The 27,392-nt window shown below is 61.5% G+C and overlaps 1 protein-coding gene across 1 annotated transcript; it reads left to right on the top strand.

Moving 5' to 3' along the window:
* Nucleotides 1-1,775: 1,775 nt before the first annotated feature.
* On the top strand, nt 1,776-25,889 carry LOC101678357 (sodium/potassium-transporting ATPase subunit alpha-2). The gene is made up of 23 exons (XM_004775836.3): nt 1,776-1,910; nt 6,383-6,487; nt 6,675-6,734; nt 7,996-8,199; nt 8,672-8,785; nt 9,026-9,160; nt 9,850-9,967; nt 11,727-11,995; nt 12,802-13,000; nt 13,106-13,215; nt 13,370-13,504; nt 14,034-14,223; nt 14,333-14,508; nt 18,359-18,495; nt 18,956-19,106; nt 19,207-19,375; nt 19,591-19,745; nt 19,970-20,093; nt 20,285-20,430; nt 20,594-20,724; nt 22,829-22,930; nt 23,045-23,136; nt 23,990-25,889. The coding sequence occupies exons 1-23, from the start codon at nt 1,899-1,901 to the stop codon at nt 24,016-24,018; spliced, it is 3,063 nt and encodes a 1,020-aa protein (XP_004775893.1). The 5' UTR covers nt 1,776-1,898; the 3' UTR covers nt 24,019-25,889.
* The last annotated feature ends 1,503 nt before the right edge of the window (nt 25,890-27,392 follow it).

The raw sequence follows: 27,392 nt of genomic DNA, 5'->3' as shown, positions 1-27,392 counted from the left end.
TGAGCGACCCGGCCACCCACGGCTACTTCTCCAGGGTCTTCTTCCCTGGGCCTTCCCTCCTGACGTCTAAACACCAGCCTTGGAGCTGTGTCTTCACCAGCTCTGTCCTGTCCACACCAGGGCTTGGACTGGGATCTGCTTTTTCCTTCTTGCCTCCCCCCCCATGGCCTGTTCTCCCCCAGGCTCAAATTCCAGGTCAGAAGGTGTCTGCCCATCCTGCCCACCCCTCCAGCTGTAACCCCAGAGGAGAAGGGGGGCGGAAGCGGGCTGTGACCTTCCGGATCCCCGTAGTGGAAAATCCCAAGTGCAGGCCCGGAGGGGGCAATTATATGGGGAATTCAGGCCTGAGCCCTGTGCCCTGACAGTGGGTTTGCTGCAGAGGTGGATAGCCCTGCAGGGAGCTCCCTCTGGGGCCTAGAGGACTGGCTTCTTGGGCCTTCCTTCCCTGCTAGCTTTCTGGACCCAGGGTTCTCAGACCTGCCCCCACCGCACTGGCTTTCCTCCACCGCATCTCTGTGCCCAGAGAAATGGGGACACTCCGGGAGGATTCTGTCCTCCTCCTGCTCGCAGACGGCGGGGACGGGCGCTTTTCTCCTCTCTCTGCCCCTCTGGTCGCCCCTTCCCCTCTTTGTCCCTCATGCTTTGCCTTTTTTATTAACTGGTCCTGTTCCAGCTCGTCTCTACCCTGTTTCCAACTGGTATAAGGTTACAGACGCCCCTCCCAGCCCCAAAGCCCCCTCCCCACTCCCAGAACCTTCTTCGGGCTTCTCCCCTGCTTCACTGCAGAGACGCCTCTCCCCAGTCTAACCCCAGACCTGCATCTCTTCGGTCTAACACGGGGCTGCCGGCTAGCCCGGCCCTCACCACGGGAGGAAGGAGGCAAGCACCTCCTCTCTGGTTCCCAGGCCTGGCCCTTATTCGACGCTGACCTCCATATACCTCTGAGAAACTGCGTTTTCTTCCCCTGCACCTGCCGACCCCAGGCACAGATCCAGCCTCGGGCTCCTCGACAGAGAGTAAGGGCGAGGTGTGACCACTCGGTGGCAAGGGGTGAACACGACCAGAGCTACGAGCGTGGGTGTCCGCTGGCCTGGCTCTCGGCTGTCCCCCGGCTGGCCTGTCCCTCCCCAGCTGCCTCGCTGCCCCCCACCCCGCCCGTCCCAGAGTCCTGTTCTCAGGACATGCTTCACCTGGAGGCTTGGGGACACCCTTGCCCCTCCACTGCCAGCCCTGGTGCTGTCTCTCGAGCCACCCTTAGCTCTCACCAGGGCCCCTCTGGCGGCCTCCTATGCAAGGGTGGCCCTGGGGTCCCAGGCTGACTGCTTCCTCTGGTTTCTGTGTCCCCACGTCTCTGCTTCTTTCTCTGGGAGGTTGGAAGTCAGGAGCCCTGAATTCTGGTTCTGTTTTATCCGCTCAAGTTGTTTGTCTCTTGGGGTCTGTTTCCCCATCAGGAAACCAGAGAAAGGCCGGGACCACACAGCCTCTGGCATCCCGGGATGCTGTGGGGACTGTCCCCCGTCAGCCCATCCCCAAGGAGCACAGTTCCAGCCCCAGCTTTGCCGCTCGCCTCTCTGAGTCGTGGCTGCCGTGGGCCAGGGGTGAGTGAGGGGGGACGAGGGGGAGCACACAGCAGGACAAATGGACTGTCCATGGTCCACCCGCCTGTTGCTTAAGGGGCGGGAGAGGAGGAGTCCTCAGGGATCCTGTTTCAACAAACGTTTCTTTCCCGAGGAGGGGAAGGCGGGGGAGAGGGGGAGCGGGACCTATTTAAAGCTACCCTGCTGCTCGCTGCCGGCTCTGTTTGCCGGGGTCTCTGGCCATCCCAGACCAGAGGTGTGGGCTGGGGATCCTCCCGGTGACCTGCCCAGTCCAGGTTCCCTCAGCCACTCCGCCCCAAGATGGGCCGTGGGGTGAGTATCTCCAAAAAGAGGGGCTGCTCTGTGGGGAGGAGGAGGGCTCTCTGGAGGGTGAGGGAGGCTGGGGGAGAGCAGGATGGGGCGGGGAAGGACTGAAGGGAGGAGCAGAGGGACGCCAGGCTCTGGGGCAGCATGAACTTGGACGGAGAGGCTCCCGGCTCCAGACGCGTGCTCGCCCGTGCGTCCACGGCGCGCAGGTGCCCACGTGCGCTCCGCTTCCCCACTCCCCGGATGAGCCCCGCCGCCCTCCACCCTACCCCGCCTCTCCAACCCTGTGTCTCCCCCATCCCAGACAGACCCTCCCTCACCGCACCTCCAAGCGAGGGGAGCCTGGCCCTGTTCATGCTCCTGCCTCTGCCACTCCCCCAAAAGAGCCATTCCTCTGGCAGTCCCAGCCCCAGAAGAAGGGGGTCCAGTTTGAGGTTGGAGCGGCCGGGGGCATGGCTCCCAAGTCACCAAGCGGTTCTGACACCAGCTCTCAGGGCCCCGAGAGCCAGCAGCCGGGAGGGTCGTGGGGCAGAAGAGCGATGTGCCCCCCGGCCCCAGCCCAGCGCCTCTCCTGATGCCTTGGTGGTATCGCCAACCTCCCCGGCCCTGGGCTGTGAGCGTTTCCCCAGCGGCTGGTGAGAGCCGCCTGCACCCTCTCAGCCCACCCCTGCCCATGGCATTCTGCAGCCCTGGGACTGCCAAGGGGAAGATTAACAACCGTGGAGTGGGGGTGGGGGCAGGGCAGGGACAGGGCTCTGGATTCTTGGAAATGAATTTTCCATATGGAGGAAAGTCACCCAGTCCCTTACACCCTGCTCTGGGCTGCTTTCCTTTTGTGGAGTGCCTGCGGAGGGAAGGAGTCTGGGGAGCGCACCGGAGGGCCTGGGGAAAGAGGGTGCCTGTCTGGAGCTGTGGGGGAGTTTCTGGGCCCAGGAAGGGGTCAGGCAGGGACATGTTATTGCACTGAGTTTAGCAGCTGGGGAAACTCCGAGCTTGGACACCAGGGTTCCTGTGCTGAGGTAGGAGCTATAAATAGAACCGGGGTGTGTGCGTGTGTCTGTGTCTGTGTCTGTGTCTGTGTGTGTACATGTGCCTGTGACACACGTGTTCTCCATTGGCCGGAGCTGATGCAGATACTCCAGGCTGAGCACGTGTGTGGGACTCGGCAGGCCGATCCGCGAGCCCGCGCAGGCCCTCAAGCAGGCGCGAGACCCGACATCCTGCGTGATGTCCCTGCGGAGGAGTGAGGGTCTGTGCGTGGGCTTCACGAAGGAAGAAGTCACCCCCATGGGAAGATAGGGTCCTCTTAGGACCCTGGCATCTCTGGTTCTGCCGTGCGGGGACTCAGGACTTGGAGGAAGGCCAGGCCGCCCTCTTCCCCTGGCGGCAGGGAGTGCAGAGAACAGGGGAGATGCAGCTCACGAGGTCCTGCTCGGGAAGCAATTTGGCCTTTACTTTGTCCTGGGACCCCAGCTGCCTGGGTCTCTGCTTCCCCCGGTCCTTCCTTCCCACCGGCAACCCCGAAGCCCCCAGACCCCCACCCCAGGGACTGTGTGCAAGCAATGGCAGGTTGGGAAGTGGATCTGGTTCTGCCTGGATGGAGAGGCTGTGGGAAATGGGGGGGGGGGTCTTAGGGCTGGAGCTTGGAGTTCAAACTGCCAGGAGAGCCCTGGAAAATGAAAGCAGCGGGTCTGCCCCCCTGCTTGGTTTGCCCCCCTGCTTGGTCGGCCCCCCTGCTCGGGCTCTTTCCATCTCCATCCGTGCCCCTACGCCTGCACTACAAAGCGAGGTCCAACCGTCACCCTGTGCCCTGTGGCCCTGAAGGGCAGTGTGCGAGCTGGGGGAAGGGATGGCCCTGGTGGGAGGGAGCCCAGCCCGCCCCAGCTGCCACCACGAGGCTGCGGTGGGGGGAGCGTGGCTCCTTTCCAGCTGCCCCCACTCTGTCCCAGCCTCTGGCTCTCTCAGAAAGAACTCTCTGTTCTCCTTCAGCATTCAAGACCCAGAGAGGGGGACTCGTGGTTGGGGGGGGCAGGGAGGGGGGCTCCTTGCTTCCTCTCTTTCTTTCTTGCCTGGGCAGCCCGCTGGCCCCAGATCTCCGCAGGCTCCTGGCTGCAGAGCCTGAGATCCTTGCCAGGACAGGAGGGGGAAGGGGCGGCGTGTCCCAAGCTCTGTGCCGGCCTTGGGGAGAGCAGGGTGGGCGCGCCGGGCAAGGGATGCCGTAGCGAGCGGCAAGGTCGGCCGCCGTGCCTCCTGCCCCAAGCGCGTGGGCTGGCGATTTGGTTCTGATTTTCACAATCTTTATTGCACGTCGGAATGTACAGAAATTCCCTGGGCTCGGCCCCAGCCCCAGCCCCAGCTGCCCCCCTCCGTGCCCTACCCCCCCACCCTCTGTATGCCCAGGCCCCATTCCTGCCCCTGAAGCTCTGGAGGGTCACCTTGAAGCCTGTCTGGCCTCATTTCTTGCTTATGGTCCCTCTGCGTCTTTTCGTCCACTCTGTGTTTCTGTTCCACCAAGGAGAGACTCGGTGAACCCAAAGCATTTCAATCCATCCGATAAAAGGGGCCTCCTTAGGGCTCCTGGAGAGAGAGACGGAGAACCCCAGGAGCCTTTCCCCTCTCCTTCTGTTGGGCTGCTTCCCTCTCCCCAAGATGGCCAGGCTTCAGGAAGCCACAGGTCCCCGCGATCCGTGGGTGCGCCCTATGGAAACGAATGCAAGGTTGCGGGTCTAGGGGACAACGGGGTCCACGTCTCACCAAGCCCCGCACCCTGTTCCTGATCTCACTGGTCAGACCTCTCCAGGTGCTGGACTCATGACCTCATAGGGTGAGGGCAACTGCCACATTCTGGGATCGCACTTGACTCTTTGATGGGGAAAAAATGCATCATCCCAGAGCACAGGAGTTTATGGGGTGACTCCACTCTGGATGGAGCCGTGGTAGGTCCAATTCGGTTTGCATTTGTCCAAACCCTCAGAGTGGACGCCGCCACGAGGGAGCCCTCACGGCCACTGTGGACTCGGGGTGACTCTGATGTGTTAGCACAGGTTCATGACTGCCACAAAGTCACCACTTGGGGGGGGGGTGATGTTGACAATGGGAGTGACATGGGGGGGCGGGATATGAGAACTCGCGGTACTTTCTGCTCAGTTTTGCGGAGAGCCTCAAACTGTCTTGAAAAGAAAAGTCTACTTTTATAAAAAATGCACACGATCCTGTAAAGAAGGACAAATAAATTGGCTGCAGATGCCATCCAGGGGTCCAGGCTTTTTTTTTTTTTTTTTAAGATTTATTTGTTGATTTTAGCTGGGGGAGCGGCAGAGGGAAATAGTCTTAGGTAGACTCTGTGCCGAGCACCAAGCCCCACGTAGGGCTTGATCTCAAGACCCTGAGACCACAACCTGAGCCAAAACCCAGAGTCAGACACTTAACGGACTGCACCCCCCAGGCGCCTCCCAGGTGTCCTTGCGAAGAGGACTTCGTGTCTTGACGAAGAAATGAGATACACCACAGTGTAGAGAGGCTCGCTCCTGAAAGTCGCATGTGGCCTTGGGGACAGAGATCCGGCCCATTGCTGACAATGACAGGATGCCCTGAGGGGTGCGGGGGGTGGACAGGGAGTGACCCCCCAGGCCCTGCCCAACCCCTCCCCCACCAGTACCCCAACCAGCCCCACCCCTTACCCCCTGGAAAGAGAAACTTCCCACCCCGTTTCCCAGAGGTTCCCTGTGGCCCCCGGCAGCCTGGCGGAGGTGAGGGACCACAGGCAGAGAAGAGGAAATGGAACCCAGGGCCTCACGAGGCTCCAGGGAAACTGCCCACCTGATCTCACGAGAGGCCCCAGGCATGCCAGGACCTGAGAATACTTGCATTTTAGTACCGATTTCCTCTATTTTGGACAAATGGGGCCCAGTTCCCTTCTTACCCAGCTGTGCCTTGGGGCCTCAAGTTGTGCAAATGCCCCCTTGCCCAGGAGCAGGCCGGCTGGCTGACGAGAAGGGCGTCCTTCCCTGGCCTGACCCTTAACTCCCCAGAGACTCTGCCTCTCCCAGATTCGCAGCTGTCTCCACTGCTCTCTAAGTGGCCGAGGTGTTGGGATGCCCCCAACCCTGGCCACCGCCTTCCAGAATTCTAAACAGTGTAGGCTGAGGGTCTTTAAAGTTTTTGTTCTGTTTAAAACTTAGCTGCAGGGTTTTCTCAACACACAAAATCTTAGCAGAAGCCCAAAGGCAAACAGCCAAGAGTGGGGTCCTGTGTCCCGAGGCCCTTGGCCTTCCCTGAAACTCCAGCACAGAGCCCAGGGCCGTGCGACCAGTTTGCAAACCGAGGGCCTGGGGCCCCCCCGCCCCCCACCCTTTCCTCCCCCGGGTCCATCATGGGCCTTGCATTCACCAACCCCAGCCCAGTGCCTGGCCTCCTGGCCTGTGCAGGGCGAACATAGTCTCCCTGACTCTCGGGGCTCTCCCTCCCCACCCCTGCAGGCCGGCCGCGAGTACTCGCCAGCAGCCACCACTGCGGAGAATGGGGGCGGCAAGAAGAAGCAGAAAGAGAAGGAGCTTGACGAGCTGAAGAAGGAGGTGGCCATGGTGAGCGCCCCAGCCCGCCCGGCAGGTCGTGGAACACGGGGGTCCCCGCAGCCCGGCGCCCTCGGAGAAGCCACGCCGCCCCCCTACCTGTGCCCTTTGCCTCAGCCCCGGGCCCCTCTGTCCTCACACACATCCCAGACGCAGCGCCCAGCCTGCTGCCCCAGAGTGACCCGACTTCCCTTCGCAGGACGACCACAAGCTGTCCTTGGATGAGCTAGGCCGCAAATACCAAGTGGACCTATCCAAGGTGAGTCGGGGGCCGCGGGGGCGCCCGAGACCTGAGAGAGCCACACAGTGCCTGGTGGATAATCACGCCCCCTGCGCCCGCGAGGAAACTGAGGCCCACAGACACGTGACTAGCTGGGGCAGAGCCAGGCCTAGAACCCAGATCCCCGGTTCTTAGTTAACAGCCTTCTCCTGAGTACCTGGAAGCCGGGCCCCGTACCCAGCTGCACAGGCAGCACTGGTGACACACGTCCCAGGGAAGTGACACCTGCGAAACAGTGAGGTAACCCCCACTGTCACGGCAGCCCTACTGTGCGCCCCACTATGTGTGATGGGTGCTTTATGAGCACTTCCCTGACCCTCACGACCCCTGTGACATGGGGTCATGCCCCTGTCCGTCATAGCAGGGAGACTTGGGGCGGGGGTCGAGCTTCCCACCATCACAGAAATGAGTAGGAAGTGGCACAGTCAGGTGACCACGCCCGTCAAATAAATAAATACAGCATCAGGCAAAACCAGGGTGGGCGCACACCTCCTCCTGCAGGCCCTCCCTGACTCCCCTTTGAAAATTCTCTGCTCCCCGCTCCTTGACCGCGTCCTGTTTTCCTTAACGATCTGGCAGTGACAGCTACTTATCGTGCGTCACGCCGCTGGGTCATAAGCTCCACGAGGCAGGGACTTCATGGGTTTGTCCTCCTCCGGGTCCCCAGAGCTGACAACGGCCCAGAATGTAACGGGCATTCGATGCACATTTCTTAAATAAGTGAGTGGATGGAGAGAAAGGTACTGAAGTGGCCTCCGCCCTCCAGGAGCTCACAGTCTAGAAGAGAACATGGGCCAGCGTTCCCATGCGCGCGGTGTAGCACCACAGCCAGGCTGGGCCCCGGGAGGAACCTCTGCGCTGCACCCCGGCCGGCTCCCCGGGGAAGGGGGCGGACTCACCAGAGCTCTGAGAACAGGTGGTCCCCCATCTGGGTCTCTTCTTGAATGCTCGCCGGAAAGGGGCCCATCTTCCAGGTGACACTGGAGGTGACACTGAGGCCCTGACCCACAGGTGTGTCCACCCCCGGACGACGGCCGCAAGCGGGGCCCCGAGGCCTCCCACACCCGAGGCAAATACCCCTCCTCGCTGTGGCCTCTCCCGATGGCCCCCCCACCCTCTCCTGCCAGGTGGCGTTTCTGTCTTCGAATGGACGCTGTTCCCAGGCCAGGGAGCCGGGGGACGCCGGGAGGAGCGCACGGCTCCGGACACGCACTCACACTCCTCTCCCCGCCTCTCTCAGGGCCTCACCAACCAGCGGGCCCAGGACATTCTGGCCCGGGATGGACCCAACGCCCTCACCCCGCCCCCGACAACCCCCGAGTGGGTCAAGTTCTGCCGCCAGCTCTTCGGGGGCTTCTCCATCTTGCTGTGGATCGGGGCCATCCTCTGCTTCCTGGCCTACGGCATCCAGGCCGCCATGGAGGACGAACCATCCAACGACAATGTGAGCAGCCGCGCCTCCCCCCTGCACCTGCCCGGCACGCGCCCTCCCGCCCAGATCGCAGGACAGCTGGGGGCAGGGGGCCCAGAGCCGCACCTCACAGTCCCACGGGCCTCGCTGCTGTTCAGGCTGTGAAGGAATGAGGCTCCTCCGTGTGTCGCTAAGCACCTCCGCACACACGCACATGCAGGCAATCCCGAATGAGACGGAGCCCCCCTGTTCCCGCACCCCTAACTGAGCTTGTCTGGATCTGTGGGGCTTCGCCCCCTGGAGAAGCCCGAGTCCTGGGAAGTCCCTGCGATTTCTCCTGCCTCTTCCCTTGCCCGGGAGACTGAAGGGGAGGTTGGGGGGAAGGGCTCTCCTCTGCCATTGTCGCTCCCAGTTGCAGACGAAGTCACCCAACACCCTGTCTGAGAGGCTGTGCCCCTCCAGGGCGGGGAGAAGGGCCGTGGCCTCACCCTTCCCTCTTTACCAGCTCTATCTGGGCGTGGTGCTGGCAGCTGTGGTCATCGTCACCGGCTGCTTCTCCTACTATCAGGAAGCCAAGAGCTCCAAGATCATGGATTCCTTCAAGAACATGGTGCCACAGGTACCCAGCGGGCAGGGCGCTGGGCTGGGGCACAAGGTTTCTGGGGGAGTCCAGCTCCCCCTCCTGAGTTCCTTGTGCTCTGAGATGGAGGCGTGGGCAGAAACCAGCCTCCCATTCTCCACGCACGGCCCAGGTGTATGGCCTGGGGGCGCAGGCGTCCTCCTGGAGGGTCGGGAGAGGTGGGAAGCCAGGCAGAGGGACGAGCCGTTCCTGAGGTGCCCGTCCCCCTCCCACCCCCAGCAAGCCCTGGTGGTGCGGGAAGGAGAGAAGATGCAGATCAACGCAGAGGAGGTCGTGGTGGGGGACCTGGTGGAGGTGAAGGGCGGGGACCGCGTGCCCGCGGACCTCCGGATCATCTCTTCTCACGGCTGCAAGGTGAGGCGGCCGTGCCGGGGCAGCTGGCCGGCTCCACGGAGCTGGGACAGGTCCAGTTAGAGCCTGCACGCCTGGGAGGCCCCAGTCCAGTGTCCCCGCCTGCCCCCCACACGGCCCAGCCCAACTCCATCTCCCACAGACTGTTTGTGGATTGTGTCCTCGTGTCTGCGTGCTGGGCGTGCCCTGTGCCCCGGGTACATATTTGATGTCCACTTTCCGGTGATCGTGTAGTGGTTATTACTGTGTCAGACGCTCCCTATGCCTCCCAGAGCTGTCTCGCGTCACTCTGCAGGAACAGTGACACCGTGCTCTGCTGTCCTAGGTGGCCACAGACAGCGCCATGCGCCCCCCAGACAGCCCTACTTTCTCAGACTCTCGTGTTAGAGACCTCGCCCCACCCCCGCGCCAGGGTTGTATAATGCAGACGTGCCCCTGACCTTCCCCACTTTACAGATGAGTGAACGGTGATTTCGCTGGTTAGGTCACTAGCCCAAGGTCCCGTAAGAGGTCAGGGACAGCCAGGACACCAAGCCAGAGCAGGGACAATGGCTGAGTAATGCTATAAATACGTGATGAGCACGAGTGTCATTCTGTCCCTCGTGTCATGGAGGCGGAGTGTGGCCAGGGGACAACTGTGTGGGCACCCCTGTGCCTTCCCGTCGATGACCGCACACCTGCTTCCTCCCCAGGTGGATAACTCATCCCTAACAGGCGAGTCCGAGCCCCAGACCCGCTCCCCCGAGTTCACCCATGAGAACCCCTTGGAGACCCGCAACATCTGCTTCTTCTCCACCAACTGCGTGGAAGGTGAGCGACCGGCCACCAGGGAGCCCCCGCCCTGCCCCGGCGGAAGGAAGAGTCGAACTCCCGAATCCCCAGGCAGCATGGGGGACAGTGGCTGTGCTTACGTGTCCTATGTCCTGTCCAAGGCCGGGGCAGGGGACCGAGGGCCTGAGGGGCCTGAATATTATTGGCTGGGGTGGCCTGACTCCGTGGAAGGTACCTCCCCCCAGGAAGATCTGTGTTCTGTCTACGCCAAGACTGAGCAGATCCCAAAGCCTTCAGATGCTGGGCTAAGACCCCCACGCACACACACGTACACACACACGCACACTATTCACATGCAGTACACACACACGATACGCAAAACTCACAACACATAGGCACACAGACACAAACACATACAATACACAACACTCACACGCCTCTTGACTCCCAGAAGTCTTTGGTTTGACTGATTCCTTCCGTTTCTCCTGACGCTGGGTCTAGCTGCTTCTCTGGCCTCACTTTGACCAGTGACCAGGCTGGGGAGGCTCAGGCCAGGTGAACACGGGCCAGCAGGAGCTCCCCAGGTTGCCACCACATAAGGACAGGAGACCAGGCCCACCCGAAATCCATGCCTTCTGTGGCCGGGCTTCCTTGAGAGGGGCCGACAGCGAGAGCTGGTGGGGAGAGAGTTCTGGCTAAACCTCGGGCCTGGGACTGGGGCCGGAGGAGGCCACGTGCCCCACCTCCACGCCTTTCCTTTCCCTATTTTCATTTCTTCTCGGCGTGTTATGTCTTTCTGAGCATTTTTGTAAAGATTTTATGAGCCTTTTTAAAAAGATTTATTTCAACATTTTAGAGAGAGAGCATGTTGGGGGGAGAGGCAGGGGGAGAGAGAGAATCCCAAGCAGACTCCGTGCTGAGCGCGTGGAGCCTGACACAGGGCTCGATCCCACGACCCCAAGATCATGAGAGTCGGACACTCAACCAACTGAGCCCCCAAGGCGCCCCTCACCAGGTGTTCCCTTCCCTTAGCAAGTTGCAGTTACAGTGAAAATCACCACACGTTATGTATCTTAAACTGTTAATGTACTGAGATTCTGAAATTGGCCCAACATTTCCCACCATTGGTAAAAACACCCCGTGAAATACTCGCACGCTTTCTTGGAGTCTGGCTTTGGGGAAAGGAGAAGAAATGAGCAGAACCGACGCTGCTGAGTGCATACTGTGCGCCAGGGGCGGGCCAGGCGTATCCCAGCCCTCTCTGGTTTCCTGAGGAAGGCAATCCCGTGGGGGCGGGGGGCTGTCCGAACAAGGGTGCAAACCCTGGTTTGGCCGGCTCCTACATCCACGCTCCCTGCCTCATCCCTCACTGTCCCCGCCTGGGCCCCCGGGCCCAAGTGTCTACATAAGGGCTCAGCAACTGCCTGGCTTCTTCTGCGGGGTCTCAGGGCCCAAGGCTGGGAAAGAACATCTTAAGCCCACGCAGAAAATCCATGACCTGACACCCTTCGGGGTCCTCACAAGCAGGACACTGATTGCACGGAGCTACTCGGTGCTGGTGTTTCATGGCGGGCATCTCCCTGGTCTGAATTCCAAGTGTATTTGCAACATCTCTTGTCAGGCCCAAGTGTCAGGGGAATGAGTTGTGGTGGCCTGAGTCCGGGCCTGGAGGTCTGTGCCTGGGGGAGGTCCGGCCTCGGTGGGGGGCGGGGGGGTGACCCTCAGGACCCCCATTGGAGGTCCATTTACTCTGCCTTGGTTTTCCTTTTCCAAGCAGTAGGGCCCCCCTGTGTTGCAGGCACGGCCAGGGGCATCGTGATCGCCACAGGGGACCGGACGGTGATGGGCCGCATAGCCACCCTGGCTTCGGGCCTGGAGGTGGGGCGGACGCCCATCGCCATGGAGATCGAGCATTTCATCCAGCTGATCACGGGGGTGGCCGTGTTCCTGGGGGTCTCTTTCTTCGTGCTCTCCCTCATCCTGGGCTACAGCTGGCTGGAGGCCGTCATCTTCCTCATCGGCATCATCGTGGCCAATGTGCCCGAGGGGCTGCTGGCCACTGTTACCGTGAGTGGGTCAGGCGAGGGGCCGCCGCGGGAGGTCTTGCTACCCGTTCCTCAAAGGCAGTCGAGGCTTACTGTAGCTCAGCAACTTGCTCCCTGCCCCTAAAGTCACCTGTCAGAGTTTCCGTACCCGGCTCAGAGTCTGAGCTGCGCTTTGGCCCGCGGCTGCTCTGCCGGAGCTCGTCCCGGCCCCTTCCCCGACACACAGTCCGAAGCACGGTCCACCGCCGTCTGCAGCTCGTCCCGGCCACCCTGGCTGCAAAAGCCTCCCTCGAAGGTCACTGATGACTAACTGGCAAACCCAGTGACCTTTTCTCTCAAACCTTTCCTTGCCTCCGCTGAGAAACGGATACGGCTGTCCGCCCTCCTAGAATTCTCTCCGTCGGTCACGGTGACATGCCCCTATTCTGTCTCCTCTGCTCCTCCGTCCCCCGCAGGACCTCCTCCTCCTCTCCCCAGCCCCGACTCACAGGCCTGGAGCTCTGCTCTCCCCGCCCCCCTGGGGTGAGCCTGTCTCCCCTCCCCCCCAGTCTCGTGCCCGTTCTCGCACACCCCTGGCCCAGCTCTCCGCCTCCCGCTCTGCAGCTCTGGTCGTGTATCTTCAATTCCCTGTTGGACTTTTCACCTGAATGCACACCACGATCTCACTCAGCATGTCTGACATCGAGCGCAGTCACTGCCCACACACAGGTCCCACTCGGTGCTTGCTGACCAGGATCGAGGAGGGCGGGGTCGCGCCCTGGTCCGGGGTGAGGTCACGGGCACTTCCGGCTCCAGGCTTAGCGCCTCGAACCCTCCTCCCTCTCCCAGGTGTGTCTGACCCTGACAGCCAAGCGCATGGCGCGCAAGAACTGCCTGGTGAAGAACCTGGAGGCCGTGGAGACGCTGGGCTCCACGTCTACCATCTGCTCCGACAAGACGGGCACCCTCACCCAGAACCGCATGACCGTCGCCCACATGTGGTTCGACAACCAGATCCACGAAGCGGACACCACGGAAGATCAGTCCGGTGACTGAGGCTCTCCAAGGGGGCCCCGGCAAGGTGGTGGGGGTGGGGGTGGACAGGGGCTCTAACGGGGAGCCCCGCTCCTGCTTCTCCCCTACTGCCTCCCAGGGGCCACTTTCGACAAACGATCCCCCACGTGGACGGCACTGTCTCGGATCGCCGGCCTCTGCAACCGTGCCGTCTTCAAGGCCGGGCAGGAGAACATCTCTGTGTCTAAGGTGGGGGTCAGCGGCGCATCCGTGGCTTGCCCGCCTTGCCGGGACCCAGCACCCGCTCCGGCACGCCCTGGCAGCCTCGGGGGCTCCGGTGCCCCCTTCCCCCGGGTCTCCCACTGCCCCCCCGCCCGTGTGACTCTGAGTTCTGCTCTGTTAGCGGGACACGGCGGGCGACGCCTCCGAGTCAGCCCTGCTCAAGTGCATCGAGCTGTCCTGCGGCTCCGTGCGGAAGATGCGGGACAGAAACCCCAAGGTGGCGGAGATCCCTTTCAATTCCACCAACAAGTACCAGGTCTGGCAGCCACGTGGGGACAAGGGCGGGGGAAGGGGCCAACGTGAGGGGGCGCTCAAAACCTAGGAGGGGGGGCATCTGAGGGCCATGCCCCTCCCCCTGCCTCGTCCCCCAGGAAAACGGGGGTAACTACATGTCTGGTTGCAAGGACCCCCCCCAACTTCCCAACCTCCATCCCTCGATACACCCGGTTGCCTTCCCTACTCTGCCTCAGCCTCCCGTCCCTTCCAGCTGTGGGGGTGAACCACGGCTCTGAAATGTCCTTAGGATGCCCCCGGGCGGCAGGCGTCTGCTAAACCAAGAAAGCATTCTCAGCCGGGTCGTGTGTAAGCGCGTTGAGGCCAGCATGACTGTGGGGCGCCGGCGAGAGAGCCCCCCAGCCCCTGGCACCGGTGGTCAATATTTGTGACCCACAATGCCCTTTACACACACGGGCTCTCCCTCCGGCGACGAGAGCTGACGGACGGGGCTGTGCGTCGGGGAGGTCTCCCAGGCAGGCCCCCTCCGTGACCGCTTGTTTTCTCTCCAGCTGTCCATCCATGAGCGAGAGGACAGCCCCCAGAGCCACGTGCTGGTGATGAAGGGGGCCCCGGAGCGCATCCTGGACCGCTGCTCCACCATCCTGGTGCAGGGCAAGGAGATCCCTCTGGACAAGGAGATGCAGGACGCCTTTCAGAACGCCTACATGGAGCTGGGCGGGCTGGGCGAGCGCGTGCTGGGTGAGAGGCCGGAGCGGGGCTGCCCCGGGGCGGGGGCGCTGGGGGCACCGGCGCAGCCCCCCCCACCCCGCCCTGTGCTGGGCTCACTCTTCCCTCCTGCCCGTGTCAGGGTTTTGTCAGCTGAATCTGCCCTCTGGGAAGTTTCCGCGGGGCTTCAAGTTTGACACGGACGAGCTGAACTTCCCCACGGAGAAGCTCTGCTTCGTGGGGCTCATGTCCATGATCGACCCTCCCCGGGCTGCCGTGCCGGACGCCGTGGGCAAGTGCCGCAGTGCGGGCATCAAGGTACAGGCCTGGCCTGCCCCTTCCCACTCTCCCTTCCCCGGTGCTAACGGTCAAAGGACGGCAGGGGCTCCTGCCTTGCAGGTGCCAGACCCCTCGTGGCCACCTCCCTCTGCAAGGAAAGGTCGGCCCCGCCTGGAGCGCTTGTCCGGGTCCCTTCCCGTCAGTGACCAGGCACATCCTCTCCCCGACTCGTCCCATTCTGCTCTCGGGCCGACCTGGCGCTCGGGTCTTGGAGATCTGTTGGTCCTGCCTTCCCGAATCGCGTCCGCTCTCTCTACCACTGGCGGTGCAAGGAGCAGGCTCTCGTCGGAACCCGCTCGCCCCCCGGCAGGCTCCGGTCCTCATCCCCCAAGCACACCTCTCCTAGGTCCTTGTGTCCACCTGTCATTGCTCCTCGGTGGCCGCTCCTGCCTCGGCGGCACATTTGTCCTTCACGCAGCAACTAACCGTTTGCCGCCTGTGGCCCAGGCACTGTTCAAGGTGCCCGAGTTCAACAAACAGACATAAACCCTGTCCATCTTGGAGCCTCTTTTCCCGCTTCAAGGCACGCTCCACCCCATCCCCATGGCCGTGGCCGTGGCCATCCCGTGGCCAGGCACAGGGCAGTGGCCAGCTCCTCTTCTCCCAGCATCAGCTGGAGCTGCCCGATCCGCTGAGGGCCAGGGGCTGCTAAGATGAAGGACGCGTGGTGCCTGTCCTCTGGGGTTCACGGGCGCTCGGGGAAACAACCGTCTCCACACTTAATCACGGAGCAACCTGCTAGCTAGGGTCGTGAGCCCCTGCTCCCGGCCAGAGGCTCTCATCCCAGGAGCAGCCAGTCGCAGGAGTCAGGCGCTGTGCTCGGCACCCAGGCCGCAGGAGTTCATGTAATCTGCGCAACGGCCCGGCGAGGAAGCTCCGGCATCTTCCCTTTTCACAGAAGAGGGAAACTGAGGCACAACGTGACAGGCTCGTAAGCGGTCGGGCCGGGATTTGAACCAAGGCAGCTTGCCATTTCCTCACACACCGAAGCGCTTGTGTGTAGACATGTGTGTGTAAGGGATGTCTCTGACCCAGCCACTCTGTCGCTGAGGTAGGCGTCATCACCCCCACTTAAAAATAAAACCAGCTGAGCCTCAGAGTGGGTAAGTCGCTTTCCCAAAATAAACCTGCCCGTCAGGGGCGGATCAGGCATGTGAAGCATGGTCAGCCATCCGGAAAGCCGTGCTCCGGCCCATCCGGCGGCCTCTTGCCACGATCAAAACTATCCCGGGGTGTGTGGGGACCGTTCCTCCAGGGGACTCCGAGCAGGAGCAGCTAAGTCTGCCTCAGAGAACTGGACACGTTTTACAGAGCACGTGATATTCGATCTGGGCCTCGAAGGCCGGCAGCGCTTTCTAAGGCAGGGAGAGGAGGGCTGTCAAGGTCAGGGACAGTGCGTGTCCTGGCGGGGTGACACAGCGGGGGAGGGGACAGTGCGTGTCCTGGCGGGGTGACACAGCGGGGGAGGGGACAGTGCGTGTCCTGGCGGGGTGACACAGCGGGGGAGGGGACAGTGCGTGTCCTGGCGGGGTGACACAGCGGGGGAGGGGACAGTGCGTGTCCTGGCGGGGTGACACAGCGGGGGAGGGGTGCAGGTGCGTGTCCTGGCGGGGTGACACAGCGGGGGAGGGGTGCAGGTGCGTGTCCTGGCGGGGTGACACAGCGGGGGAGGGGACAGTGCGTGTCCTGGCGGGGTGACACAGCAGGGGAGGGGTGCAGGTGCGTGGGGGCGGGAGGCTCCGGAGCACTGGGGATGGGCACTGGGACTTCGGGCCAGGGCCAGCTGGAAGGGCTTTGCCCAAATGCCTGACTTGGGGACAGAGCCAGCTCTCAGGAGGCCACCTGGGAGGAGGAGGGCCTGGATCCCGAGGAGGGCTGGAGGCGAGGAGGCAGGAGAGGGTCTGTGGCGCTGTCCAGGCGAGGACACGAGCCGGGGCGGTGACAAAGGATGGAGGCGAGGAGTCACATCTAAGAAACACTTTGGGAACACGGTGACCGAGCTGGACACGGTCAGCGAGGGAGATGCAGGACAAAGGGCTGGAACGCCCGCGAGGGCAGTGCCGAGCTGGGGGCAGGGCAGGCCTGGCAGCGTGGGGGGAGCGGACGGCGAGCTCAGCTCTGACCTTCGGCTGGAAGCCTCCATGGACACCCAAGGAGAGACATCCCAGCGAGAGCACCAGCTTAGAGCCCAGGACCGAAGTCCAGGAGCAGAGAGCGCGAGGCCCCTCACACACGAGTGCAGTTCCAGACCCACTAGTGAACCCGGATCAGGGAGGGGGCCCGGTTGAAAGCGGGGCCACCAGTCTCCGGGCAAGTCGAGAGAGAGGCGCGGGGCAGGAGGGGGAGGGGGAAGTCACAGCTCACGTCTGCCGAGTGTCCACCTCGGTGCCCACCTCGGTGCCATTCACTCCTCACGACAGCCTTGGAAGGTGGGGCTCGTCCCCTCTTGGGACCGAGACTCGGTGAGAAGACTGGTCCGAGGTGCCACAGCCCGGGAGGGCCGGTGCTCAAGCTTAGGTCCGCCGTCGCACCCCACAGCCGCCCCCTCTCAGCCGGCGGCTGCTCGGAGGAGGCAGGAAAGAGCAGGAAGAAGCGGGGAAGGGAACCGGGAGAGTCAGCGTCCACGCGGACCAAGCTGGCCGGCTTCGAGGAGGGGCTGGTGGGCAGTGCCAAGTACTGAGGGGTCGAGCAGGATGAGGGTCGCAAAGATGCTTCTGTCTTCAAGGGGGCCCTTATGGCCTTGGGGGGGCAGGTTCCGTGGGGGGGGGGCGGTGGCCTTGAAGGACTTTCTCCTTGGTACCTGTGCGAGGCTTCTTCCTCCAATCAACCTTTTTTTCGTTACAGACATTTTTTTTTTTTCTTTAAAAAAAAAAAAAAAAGATTTTATTTATTTATTTGACAGACAGAGATCACAAGTAGGCAGAGAGGCAGGCAGAGAGAGAGGGAAAGCAGGCTCCCCGCTGAGCAGAGAGCCCGATGCCAGGCTCGATCCCAGGACCCTGGGATCATGACCTGAGCCGAAGGCAGAGGCTTAACCCACGGAGCCACCCAGGCGCCCCGACAGACACCCTTGAACCACCTCCCAGGCGCCGACTGCCCTCCCCACCAGCCTCCGTCTGCGCTGCAAGAACCGCCTCCTTCCCACATGGAGAAGGCGTGTCCGGGGCAGCTAAACAGGTGGTTAGGAAGGCCGGGGGCTGGGGGCGGGGGCCGTGTCCCCTTCGTCCCTACTCTGACCAGCTGGATGGCCCCAGCAAGCAGAGTGGACACTAAGAAAATGTGTCCTGCTCCCGGCTCCAGTAACCTTGAGAGGGTCACGGGCCCTTTCTAAGCCTTCGTCCCTCGCTGGTCAGTGACGGCTCCTTCCGGCTGCGACAGCCTCGTAGCCCATGAAACCCAGTCTCTGAGGGGCCTCTTCCAAGAGCCCCTCATCCATTTGTTCCTCGTCACGGAGGCTTCCTCCACGGAAGCAAAGTGTCCCTGATCCCCTGCGTACAGCGTGTCACCCACTCAGACACTCACACACTCTCTCACACTCACACACTCTCACGTGCACACACAGAGTCTCACACACACACTCTCTCTCTCTCTCACACACACACACACACAGTCTCACACACTCACACAGAGTCTCACACACTCACACAGAGTCTCTCTCCCTCACACACACACACGCATACACACACACACACACACACACACAGTTCCACCACCTTGGCTGGGATCCATCAGTCCCACGGTCGGGGGGTCTGGCTTTCTCTGACTTTGGGAAAGGAAAGGATGGGGAGGGGGTGTTAACACCACTTTTCTCTTTTCTCCTGGCTGCCAGGTGATCATGGTGACCGGGGACCACCCCATCACAGCCAAGGCCATCGCCAAAGGTGTGGGCATCATATCAGAAGGCAACGAGACTGTGGAGGACATCGCGGCCCGGCTCAACATTCCCGTCAGCCAGGTCAACCCCAGGTGCGGCCTCCGTGGGGCTCCCTGTCCCTGATCAACCCGTCCCACAGGATGCTCGAGGGACCCGGGGGGAGGGGCCTTCGGAGAGCCCCTCTGTGACTTGCAGGCCTTCCCCGTGACACCTCAGCGGCCGGCTCCTCAGTCCTGAGGGTGTCCATGCTGTGCCCCCCACTCACTGTGCAACACAGGGGACACATTACTGTCCTGAGCCGCCAGTCTCCCAACTACAGATTTAGGGAACCATCGCCCCTTGCGGTGGCTCCGGGGTAAAGCGTCAGTAAGAAAAGCAGCACGTGGCCTAGCACCGACTGTGCTGGGTGAGGCTGTCCTTCCTCAAAGAGAGAGATGAGACACACAGGCCACGGGGACAGGGTGAGGGGGGCCACAGCCCTGGGACCGTGCGGCTCGGCGGCGGGGGGACAGGGGCGGCAAGGAGTCACCCGCCTCCACCCCCACCGTCCAGAGAAGCCAAGGCGTGCGTGGTGCACGGCTCAGACCTGAAGGACATGACGTCGGAGCAGCTGGACGAGGTCCTCAAGAACCACACGGAGATCGTGTTTGCGCGCACGTCCCCGCAGCAGAAGCTCATCATCGTGGAGGGCTGCCAGCGGCAGGTGAGCGGGACGGGGGTGCGGGGCCGGGCCGGAGCGGGCCGGGCGGGTTGGCCCGGGCTGCAAGGGCTTCCTCCTCCGATCCGGCTGCGTCCTCGTGCAGGGGGCCATCGTGGCGGTGACCGGGGACGGCGTGAATGACTCCCCCGCGCTGAAGAAGGCTGACATCGGCATCGCCATGGGCATCTCGGGCTCTGACGTGTCCAAGCAGGCCGCCGACATGATCCTGCTGGACGACAACTTTGCTTCCATCGTCACGGGCGTGGAGGAGGGTGAGGAGCCCCGCAGGCCGGGGTGGCATCTGGGACAGCTTCCTGGGCCTTTACCCCAACACAGAGCCAACTCAGGATCCCGGGCACCTGCCACTGGCTTTGGCTTCCCTCGAACACAGGGTCTACCTCTCTGGGGAGCACGGGCAGCATGCTCCAGGGGTTTGGGCTGGGGAGAGGAACCTCCCATCTCCCTGATACCACCAAATCTCCCCCAGGCCGCCTGATCTTCGACAACCTGAAGAAGTCCATCGCCTACACCCTGACCAGCAACATCCCCGAGATCACGCCCTTCCTGCTCTTCATCATCGCCAACATCCCCCTGCCGCTGGGCACTGTGACCATCCTCTGCATCGACCTGGGCACCGACATGGTGAGGCCAGGGGTCGGAGCAGCACAGGGGGGGTGGAGGCGGGCAGCTGGGGGAACCGGCCAGGCTGGGACAGTTGAGGGAACAGAAGCCTGAGCGAGTCCGGGGCCATAATAGGGTCTTAGTAACGTGTGCTGATTGCACCGAAGATTCCTCCCCGCGGGCCGTCCTCTGCACCTGTCGGCTCCTTTCCACTGCCCTCCTCCCCCAACACGCCCCGTACACAGGTCCCCGCCATCTCCTTGGCCTACGAGGCTGCGGAGAGTGACATCATGAAGCGACAGCCGAGGAACCCCCAGACGGACAAGCTGGTGAACGAGAGACTCATCAGCATGGCCTACGGACAGATTGGTGAGGCGGGGCCCTGGGGCCGGGGCTGGGGCGCGGCCGAGAGAGGTCTCTGTCCAGCGGACAGAGGCATGAGCCCCGGTGAAATCCCAGGCCAGGGGTCAGCCCCCCACCGAGCAGCCGTCGCTGTCGAGTGCCGGTCCCACCCGGCCACCCCCTCTGACCGCGGCCGGCCTCCGTCCCGCTCCCCACAGGGATGATCCAAGCCCTGGGCGGCTTCTTCACCTACTTCGTCATCCTGGCGGAGAACGGTTTCCTGCCGTCGCGGCTGCTGGGAATCCGTCTGGACTGGGACGACCGGTCCATGAACGACCTGGAGGACAGCTATGGGCAGGAGTGGGTGCGTGGGGCCTCCGGGGGGGGGGGTCCGTGCCTGTGGGAGTGCCCGGGGGGCCAACTGGGGCTGGGGGCTAAGGCGCCCCGTGCCCAGGGTTTGACGAGCGCCCCCAGCACGCTGCCCCCGCCCCTCCCTTCGCCTCTCACACGGCCCCGTCCGCCCCCAGACCTACGAGCAGCGGAAGGTGGTGGAGTTCACGTGCCACACGGCCTTCTTTGCCAGCATCGTGGTGGTGCAGTGGGCCGACCTCATCATTTGCAAGACCCGGCGCAACTCCGTCTTCCAACAGGGCATGAAGTGAGCGCCCCCGCCCCCCACCCCCACAGAGAGCACCCTGAGGTCCCTCAACCCCCGCCATGGGCCCCTCGCCCTGCGCCCACATCCGGGGAGGAGGGAGCGTCCGACCACACCTGTCCAGCCGTCTGAAACAGGTGTCTGAAGGCGAAGGGGTCGGATCACCTTTTCCGACGAGTTTTAATTCTGCTCCTAATCGGCTGCTTGAAGGTTTCCCTCCCTCTTCCTTCCTTCCGTCTTTCCGCACGTCTTTCCCCTCTCCCCTCTTCCCCGTCCTCCATCTCACACTCCGGCAGCACCCCCTGCCCGGCCCTAAGGCCCGCACAGCACAAGTGCTCTGTGCTCCAGCTCGTAGCTCGGGCCCCGGCCGCGGCCCTGTGTGATCCTCCCCGTGAGGTTGGGAGTTGCTCCGGGGCGGGCTCGGTGCCGCCTCAGAGTGTGCGTTACCTCAGTCACCGTGCTGTGACCCGCACGCAGCTCAATGGGGCGAGAACTGCTTTCCTTTTCGGGACCAGAGACCCCAAAGAGGTTACATGAGGTCCCTGGGGTCACCCAGCTGTTAGGGTTCACCCAGGTCTGCTTCTAGCACCCCAGCTCCTGGACACGGCGCAGGGTGGCTTGCCTGTCAGGGTCTGGCCCCTGTTGGTGCTTGGCGATGGCTCGGTGACCGCGGCGCGTGCGGACGGCGGTTAGTGCTAACTCCAGGTCTCTGTGAAACCAGTGGAAGACGAAAGGGGTCCTGGGGACGCCAACAGCCGCTGGCCAGCGGCGCCCCACCTCGGGCCCTGGGCCAGGCGGCCTCAGGACCACTGTCTGCAAGGCTCCTACGCTTTATAGAAACGAGCCACCGAGTAAGGCCGCAGGGGTTACTCAAGTGTCACTCGGAGGCAGAACCATTGGCGTGAAGGACGCGCCGGCACGCTAGCGGCTCTGTTGGGAATGCGGATGTTTCCAATTTTATTTTATTTTTTTTTTTAAAGATTTTATTTATTTATTTGACAGAGAGAAATCACAAGTAGACAGACAGGCAGGCAGGCAGAGAGAGAGAGAGGGAAGCAGGCTCCCTGTTGAGCAGAGAGCCCGATGCGGGACTCGATCCCAGGACCCTGAGATCATGACCCGAGCCGAAGGCAGTGGCTTAACCCACTGAGCCACTCAGGCGCCCCGGATGTTTCCGATTTTAAATGGAGAAATGATATTCATTACTTAGTAACAAATATAGCTGAAAAGACTACAATCAATTAAAATGGGGTCTTTATCAAAGAATCAGGTGGGTCCTTTAGTAAGTGGAGAGTTGGGGAACTATTAGCATGAACTATTAAGGCATGCAGCGTGCAAGGTTGTACACGGGTCAAATGGTAACTCAACCGAGCACTCTGCACTTTCCAGAACGTTCCACGCTTTACCTCCTATCCTGTTCCCAGCAAGCCCAGGGTATACCGGTAACCTCTCCAGCTTACAGGGAAAACCACGGGGCTCAGAGAGGCAGAGACATGGCTTGCAGCCCAAAGCTAGCAAGGGGCAGAGCTGCGGCTAGATTCTGCCTGTCTGACTCCAGAAGCTGCTTTCAGACCTTGTTCTGTCCTGCTTGTCAGGTCTGAGGTCGTGGATGCACATCCAGCTTTTAATTTCCAGGGAGTGGACAGCTTCCTCTCTGCTAAGCGCTTGACAAACGTTCTCTTCTATTGAGTATCGACAACCAACAACGACCAGGGCCGGGGAGACCCTGGGAACGTGTGGGATACACACGGGCTCTCCGAGCCCCTTGCTGGGCAGATGACACGGGCTGAACACAGACCACAGGCCTGGAGGCATAGCAAGTCCGTGCGCCGCGGGAGGGCGGCCCCACGACCCGGGAAGGAAGTGTGTGCTGACCACAGCATCTCCAGCCCAGGGCACGTCAGCCAACACATTAGAAGCATTCATTTACTAGACGAGTATGTGTGTTATAGGAGGTGCGATCAGTCAGCAGAGAAAGTGAAGGAAATCTACTCTGGTTACGTGTAGCAGCAGAGGGGCACCTTCGCCACCAGGAGCCTCCCTGGATGTCCCCCCCTCTGCCCCCCGCTTTCCACAGCACCTACCCTCTTTTCTTTTGCCTTTCCAGGAACAAGATCCTGATTTTCGGGCTGCTGGAGGAGACGGCGCTGGCGGCCTTCCTGTCCTACTGCCCGGGCATGGGCGTGGCGCTCCGCATGTACCCGCTCAAGTGAGTGTGGCCCTTCCCAGACCCCGCTAGGCTCCCGCTTCTGGTCTTCAGACCCTGTTCTCTGTCCCCACCCTGCGGCACCCCCGACACACTCCCTGTTTCTGTTTGGTGCAGGGTCACCTGGTGGTTCTGCGCCTTCCCCTACAGCCTCCTCATCTTCATCTATGATGAGGTCCGGAAGCTCATCCTGAGACGGTACCCTGGGGGTAAGTGCCCCCGTCCCCCAGCACCCTGCTAGTGCTCCCGACTGCTGCCCCCGCCCCCCGGGCTCTGCACCCAACCCTTCCGCATGCGGCTCCTTGCTCCTCCTTCCCATGCCCCCCCCAATCCGGGGGCCCCAGGTCCTCAGAGCCCTGACCCTGCCTCTTTCCCACCAACCTGGGACCCCAACACACCGGGGTGCTCAGGCCCCTCCTCCCACCCGGATCACAGGACACAGAATTAGATGGGCCCAGGTCACCTCGTGCCCCTCCACATCTTACAGACACGGAGAGGTGCAGAGGTGAATTTATTGGCCAGGTCACAAAGCAAGGAGGAGCAGAGCGGCTTCTAGAACCCAGGCTTCCTGATTCCTGGGCAATGACCAAGTTTGCTTTTGTTTTTTCCCAACAAGCCCTGTTGACCCCTTACTGGAAGTTGAAAACGGATGGCCGGCGAGCCAAATACGGCCCCGTGCATATTGTTTGGTTCCGTCCGCCCTTTATTGCGTGGCTGTGTTTTGTAACTGGTCCAATAACTAAAACTTACGGGCTCTCACATAAAATCCTATTCCTGATTCTGAAAAATCATGAGCCATCAACCCCATACACGTCTCGGCACAACCACCACGGGCGGTTGCCCCTTGAGACAGTCCTGTCACCGCCTCGCCCCTGCCTCTCCCCTCGAGCCCACTCTGCGACGCCCGCCCTGTGCTAAACACATCTCTCCCGTCCCCTGACCCGGGGCCCCAGCTCCCCGGCTTCCTCCCCTCCCTCTCACCCTGATTTGCCCTCCAGCCCGCAGACACGGACCTCTGCCCCCATGAGCTCATGCCTTGCCCCCGTCCCATCTCTCCCACAGGCTGGGTGGAGAAGGAAACCTACTACTGAGCTGTCCGAGGAAGACCAGGCTCCGGGCCGGGGGCGCCTGGAGGCGGTGCGGGGATGGTGATGCAGAGAAGACGAGAAGACGGGGTGTTGGGGGAGGGTCGGGGGAGAGACAGAGAGGCCACTCTACGGGCTCGGCGGGGAGGAGTGGGTGCATAAGCTCGCGGCCGTTGCCCCGCAGACCCAACTGAGAACCATCGGAGAGACACCACATGCCGGGGTCCTTCCCAGTTCCAGCTGCACCCTGTCCACTTTTTCCGAGGACCTGAGGGTCACCCCAGCACCCACCACCCACTGTCTGCCCCTGCACACCCACCTCCCACTAGAACAGATCAACACCCAAAGGCAGGGACCTGTCTCCACCAGGAGGAAGGGACAATCTCAGAGATCCCCCGCGTACCCTGTTCTCTCCGGCCTTAGCCCACTGTCACGCCACCTCTCCTCTGCTCCCTGCCCGGCTCTGCGCCTGCTCTCCCCTCGAGATCAGACACAGCTCCTCCTGGTGAGTGCCAGGCGTGGGCCAGAAAGGGAAGCTGTGCAGAAGGCGGCATCCCCAGGCAAGCCTGAATGGGAATGTCTGGAGGCAAGGGGGGGGTGTGGGGGGGTGTGGGGGGGAGGCTGAGGACTGACACAGCCACGGGAGCTGGGGAGGAGCGATCCAAGGACAGGACAAGATGTGTGGTCTCCAGCCCTGGGTCCTGCCTTTCAGAAATTCCTGCCAGTAGGCCAAACTCGAATGTCCGCAGAGCAGGCCAGAGCAATCCGGGAGCTCCCCTGGGTCCCCCGCCCCTGCAGCTTGCAATCCCCACCGACCCTGCTTTGTGGCGTCTGGGCCATGAGGCCCAGGTGTCACAGAGGCTCCGGTACACTCAGTCCCTTGCGCCTGGTGACACCCCGCCCTCCAGAATGCTAAGTCCTCCGAAGCCCCGTCTTGTTCCCAGAGGGCAGCGGTCAGTCTGTTCCCTGCCCCCACCACCCCTTCCTCTTTGGGTCCCTCCGGATGAACCTGAGTCATTCCAGGAGCTGCCTGGCCGTCAGCTGGAACTAGGGTGGAGAAAGTTTCCGGAACCTTCCTGCTGCCCAGGGACGTCCAGAATCAGCTTAGGTCAGGGGCGTGGTCAGACCCTCTGGGCAGCGAGAGCCCGAACATGAGGAGGGCTGCTCCTCCCAGGCAGACAAAGGCCCTTCGTGTTAGTGATCAGTTCCCACAAGACAGGGAGTTGGTTTCAGGTTCCCGCGGGAGACCCTCAGCCTTCCCTTGCCTGCTCCCCGCCTAGCAGCTTTGCTCTGCAGGCAGCCCTGCCCCTTCCCTAAGCCTGGCCCAGAAGGCACTGGGAAAGAGACCCCCAGGTAGGCCCAGCAAGAGTGCCACAGGGGGAAGCCGGCAGACCTAAGACAGAAAGGAAGGAGACCGCCCGGGAGGGCCTCCCGCCGGCTCTCACCTCCCTCCCCTGGTCCTTTATCAGAAGGACTTTGAAATGAGTGAGTCGTTGCTTTGGGCTCAGAAAACTAAATAAGAAACCATGTTCCTTCGGGCCGATTAATTTGAGATATGTGTTGACTATGGACAAAGCTTATCTTTGCACAATCAAAAAAAAAAACGGTATTTGTTTAGCAAATTAGAAGCATTAAACCACATGGCTAGGGCTGGCATATTTAGTCCTTCTAAACACTTCTGAAGCACTTTAGGAGTATCTACGTAGAGACAGCGCGTGCATGGGCTAATCACCATCGGTTCTCCTGTGTCGGTGAGACGCATTTGCAGGACCTTTTCCGGGAGACCTTTTAGAGGGCACTAGTTTGCGGTACTACCTACGGACTTGAAAATAATAAAGTTGCACTTCTTTATGAAAAAGAAATCCCTCCGTAATTCAGATTTCGAGCCTGAACGCGTGCCTCTGTCCGGGAATGTGGGATTAGAAGTGTGGCGAGCTGTGGTGAGACTCGGCTGGAGGAAGCCGCACAGTGTGGGAAGGAGATGGGGAGACGGAGGGAGACGATTTGGGGGGCCGGGGGGGGGCCGATGTTGTCGTTGCTGGGGGAGAAAGCCAGAGAGAAAGAAGACAGAGCAGAGGCCTGCTTCCTCGAGGCGGAGCCTGGCCTCAAGAGCCACAAAGGTCTGTGCAGAACAGGGAAGGACTGGGGAGTCCATCTGAGCCCAAATCCTTAAGGCCACTTCTGTTTTTTCTGTTCCAGACAGGAGTCGGGCCACTCTTAATCTGAGGGGTGGGGGAAGAGGACGGTGAGCCGAGGCCCCCTCCTGCCCCAAGGTCAGGCGCCAACTAAGAGTCTGCAGTGCAGGCGGAGTCCCGTCCTGGGTGCTGGTTAGGGGACGGAGGGAAAAGCAGCTGCGATCCTGGAAACGGCCCTCAGTAGCAGATTCTGGGAGCCTTCCGGCGGGTGGGGTGGCATGGGCAGGCGTGTGCTGCACCCACAGGGCTGGCTGGGGGCTGTGCCTTCTCCCTGGGGTTCCCGGGAATGGGATCCGGGAAGAGAAGTCAGAAGTCCGTGGCTGGTACCTTTATTTCATCTCTGAGGGCTGACAGGGACAGGGACAGGGACGGTGACCATGCCAGATGCTGTGGGAGCTTTAACCGCATTCTCTGCCCTAACCCTATCGGGCCCCTGTCGGTATCATCTAGTTTAATTCTCCCTCAGGGCCTTTCTTCTTGGTAGTGCCGCTGCCAGGAACACAAGCCCGGCTCCCTCACCCCAATCAGAGGGCTCCTCCCACAGTCTGTCCTCAGAGAGGCCCGCACAGGCCACCCCAATAAAATCGCACTTCCAGGGGTGCCTGGGAGGCTCAGTCGGTTAAGCGTCTGCCTTTGGCTCACGCCATGATCCTGGGGGTCCTGGGATCGAGTCCCGCGCTGGGCCCCCTGCTCGGCAGGGAGTCTGCTTCTCCCTCTCTCTCTGCTGCTCCCCCTGCTTCTGCTCTCTCGCTCATACTGTCTCTCAGAGAAAGAAATAAAATCTTAAAAAAAAAAAAAAAAAAAAAGAAAAAAAAAGAAACAAAACCACACTCCCAGCAGCTCTTCCCTCATTCTTGTAAATGCTAATACCTCAAAATAGAGAGAAAATAGAAATAGACATGAAATTCAAATATACATAGAGTTGTTTGTACTTTTTCTGTTTGTTTGCCTGACTCCTTAAGTTGCGGGCACACAGGGATTTTTTGGTTCTTCTATTCACTGCCTCTATCTTTAATACCTAAAACAATGCCTGATGCACCCGGGACAATTAATAAGGATGGGTCGGATGACTGGAAGAACCCCAGAATCCAGGAGGACGGGAAAACTGCAGCATGGAAGGATTATTTATTTAGTTTAGCTTGGAGCCCAACACGGGGCTTGAACTCACAACCCCGAGATCAAGAG

Source organism: Mustela putorius, unplaced genomic scaffold (assembly GCF_011764305.1).
Source record: "Mustela putorius furo isolate JIRA1106 unplaced genomic scaffold, ASM1176430v1.1 tig00000997_pilon_pilon_pilon, whole genome shotgun sequence".
Lineage (NCBI taxonomy): Eukaryota > Metazoa > Chordata > Mammalia > Carnivora > Mustelidae > Mustela > Mustela putorius.
This window is presented reverse-complemented; position numbering and strand designations above follow the sequence as displayed.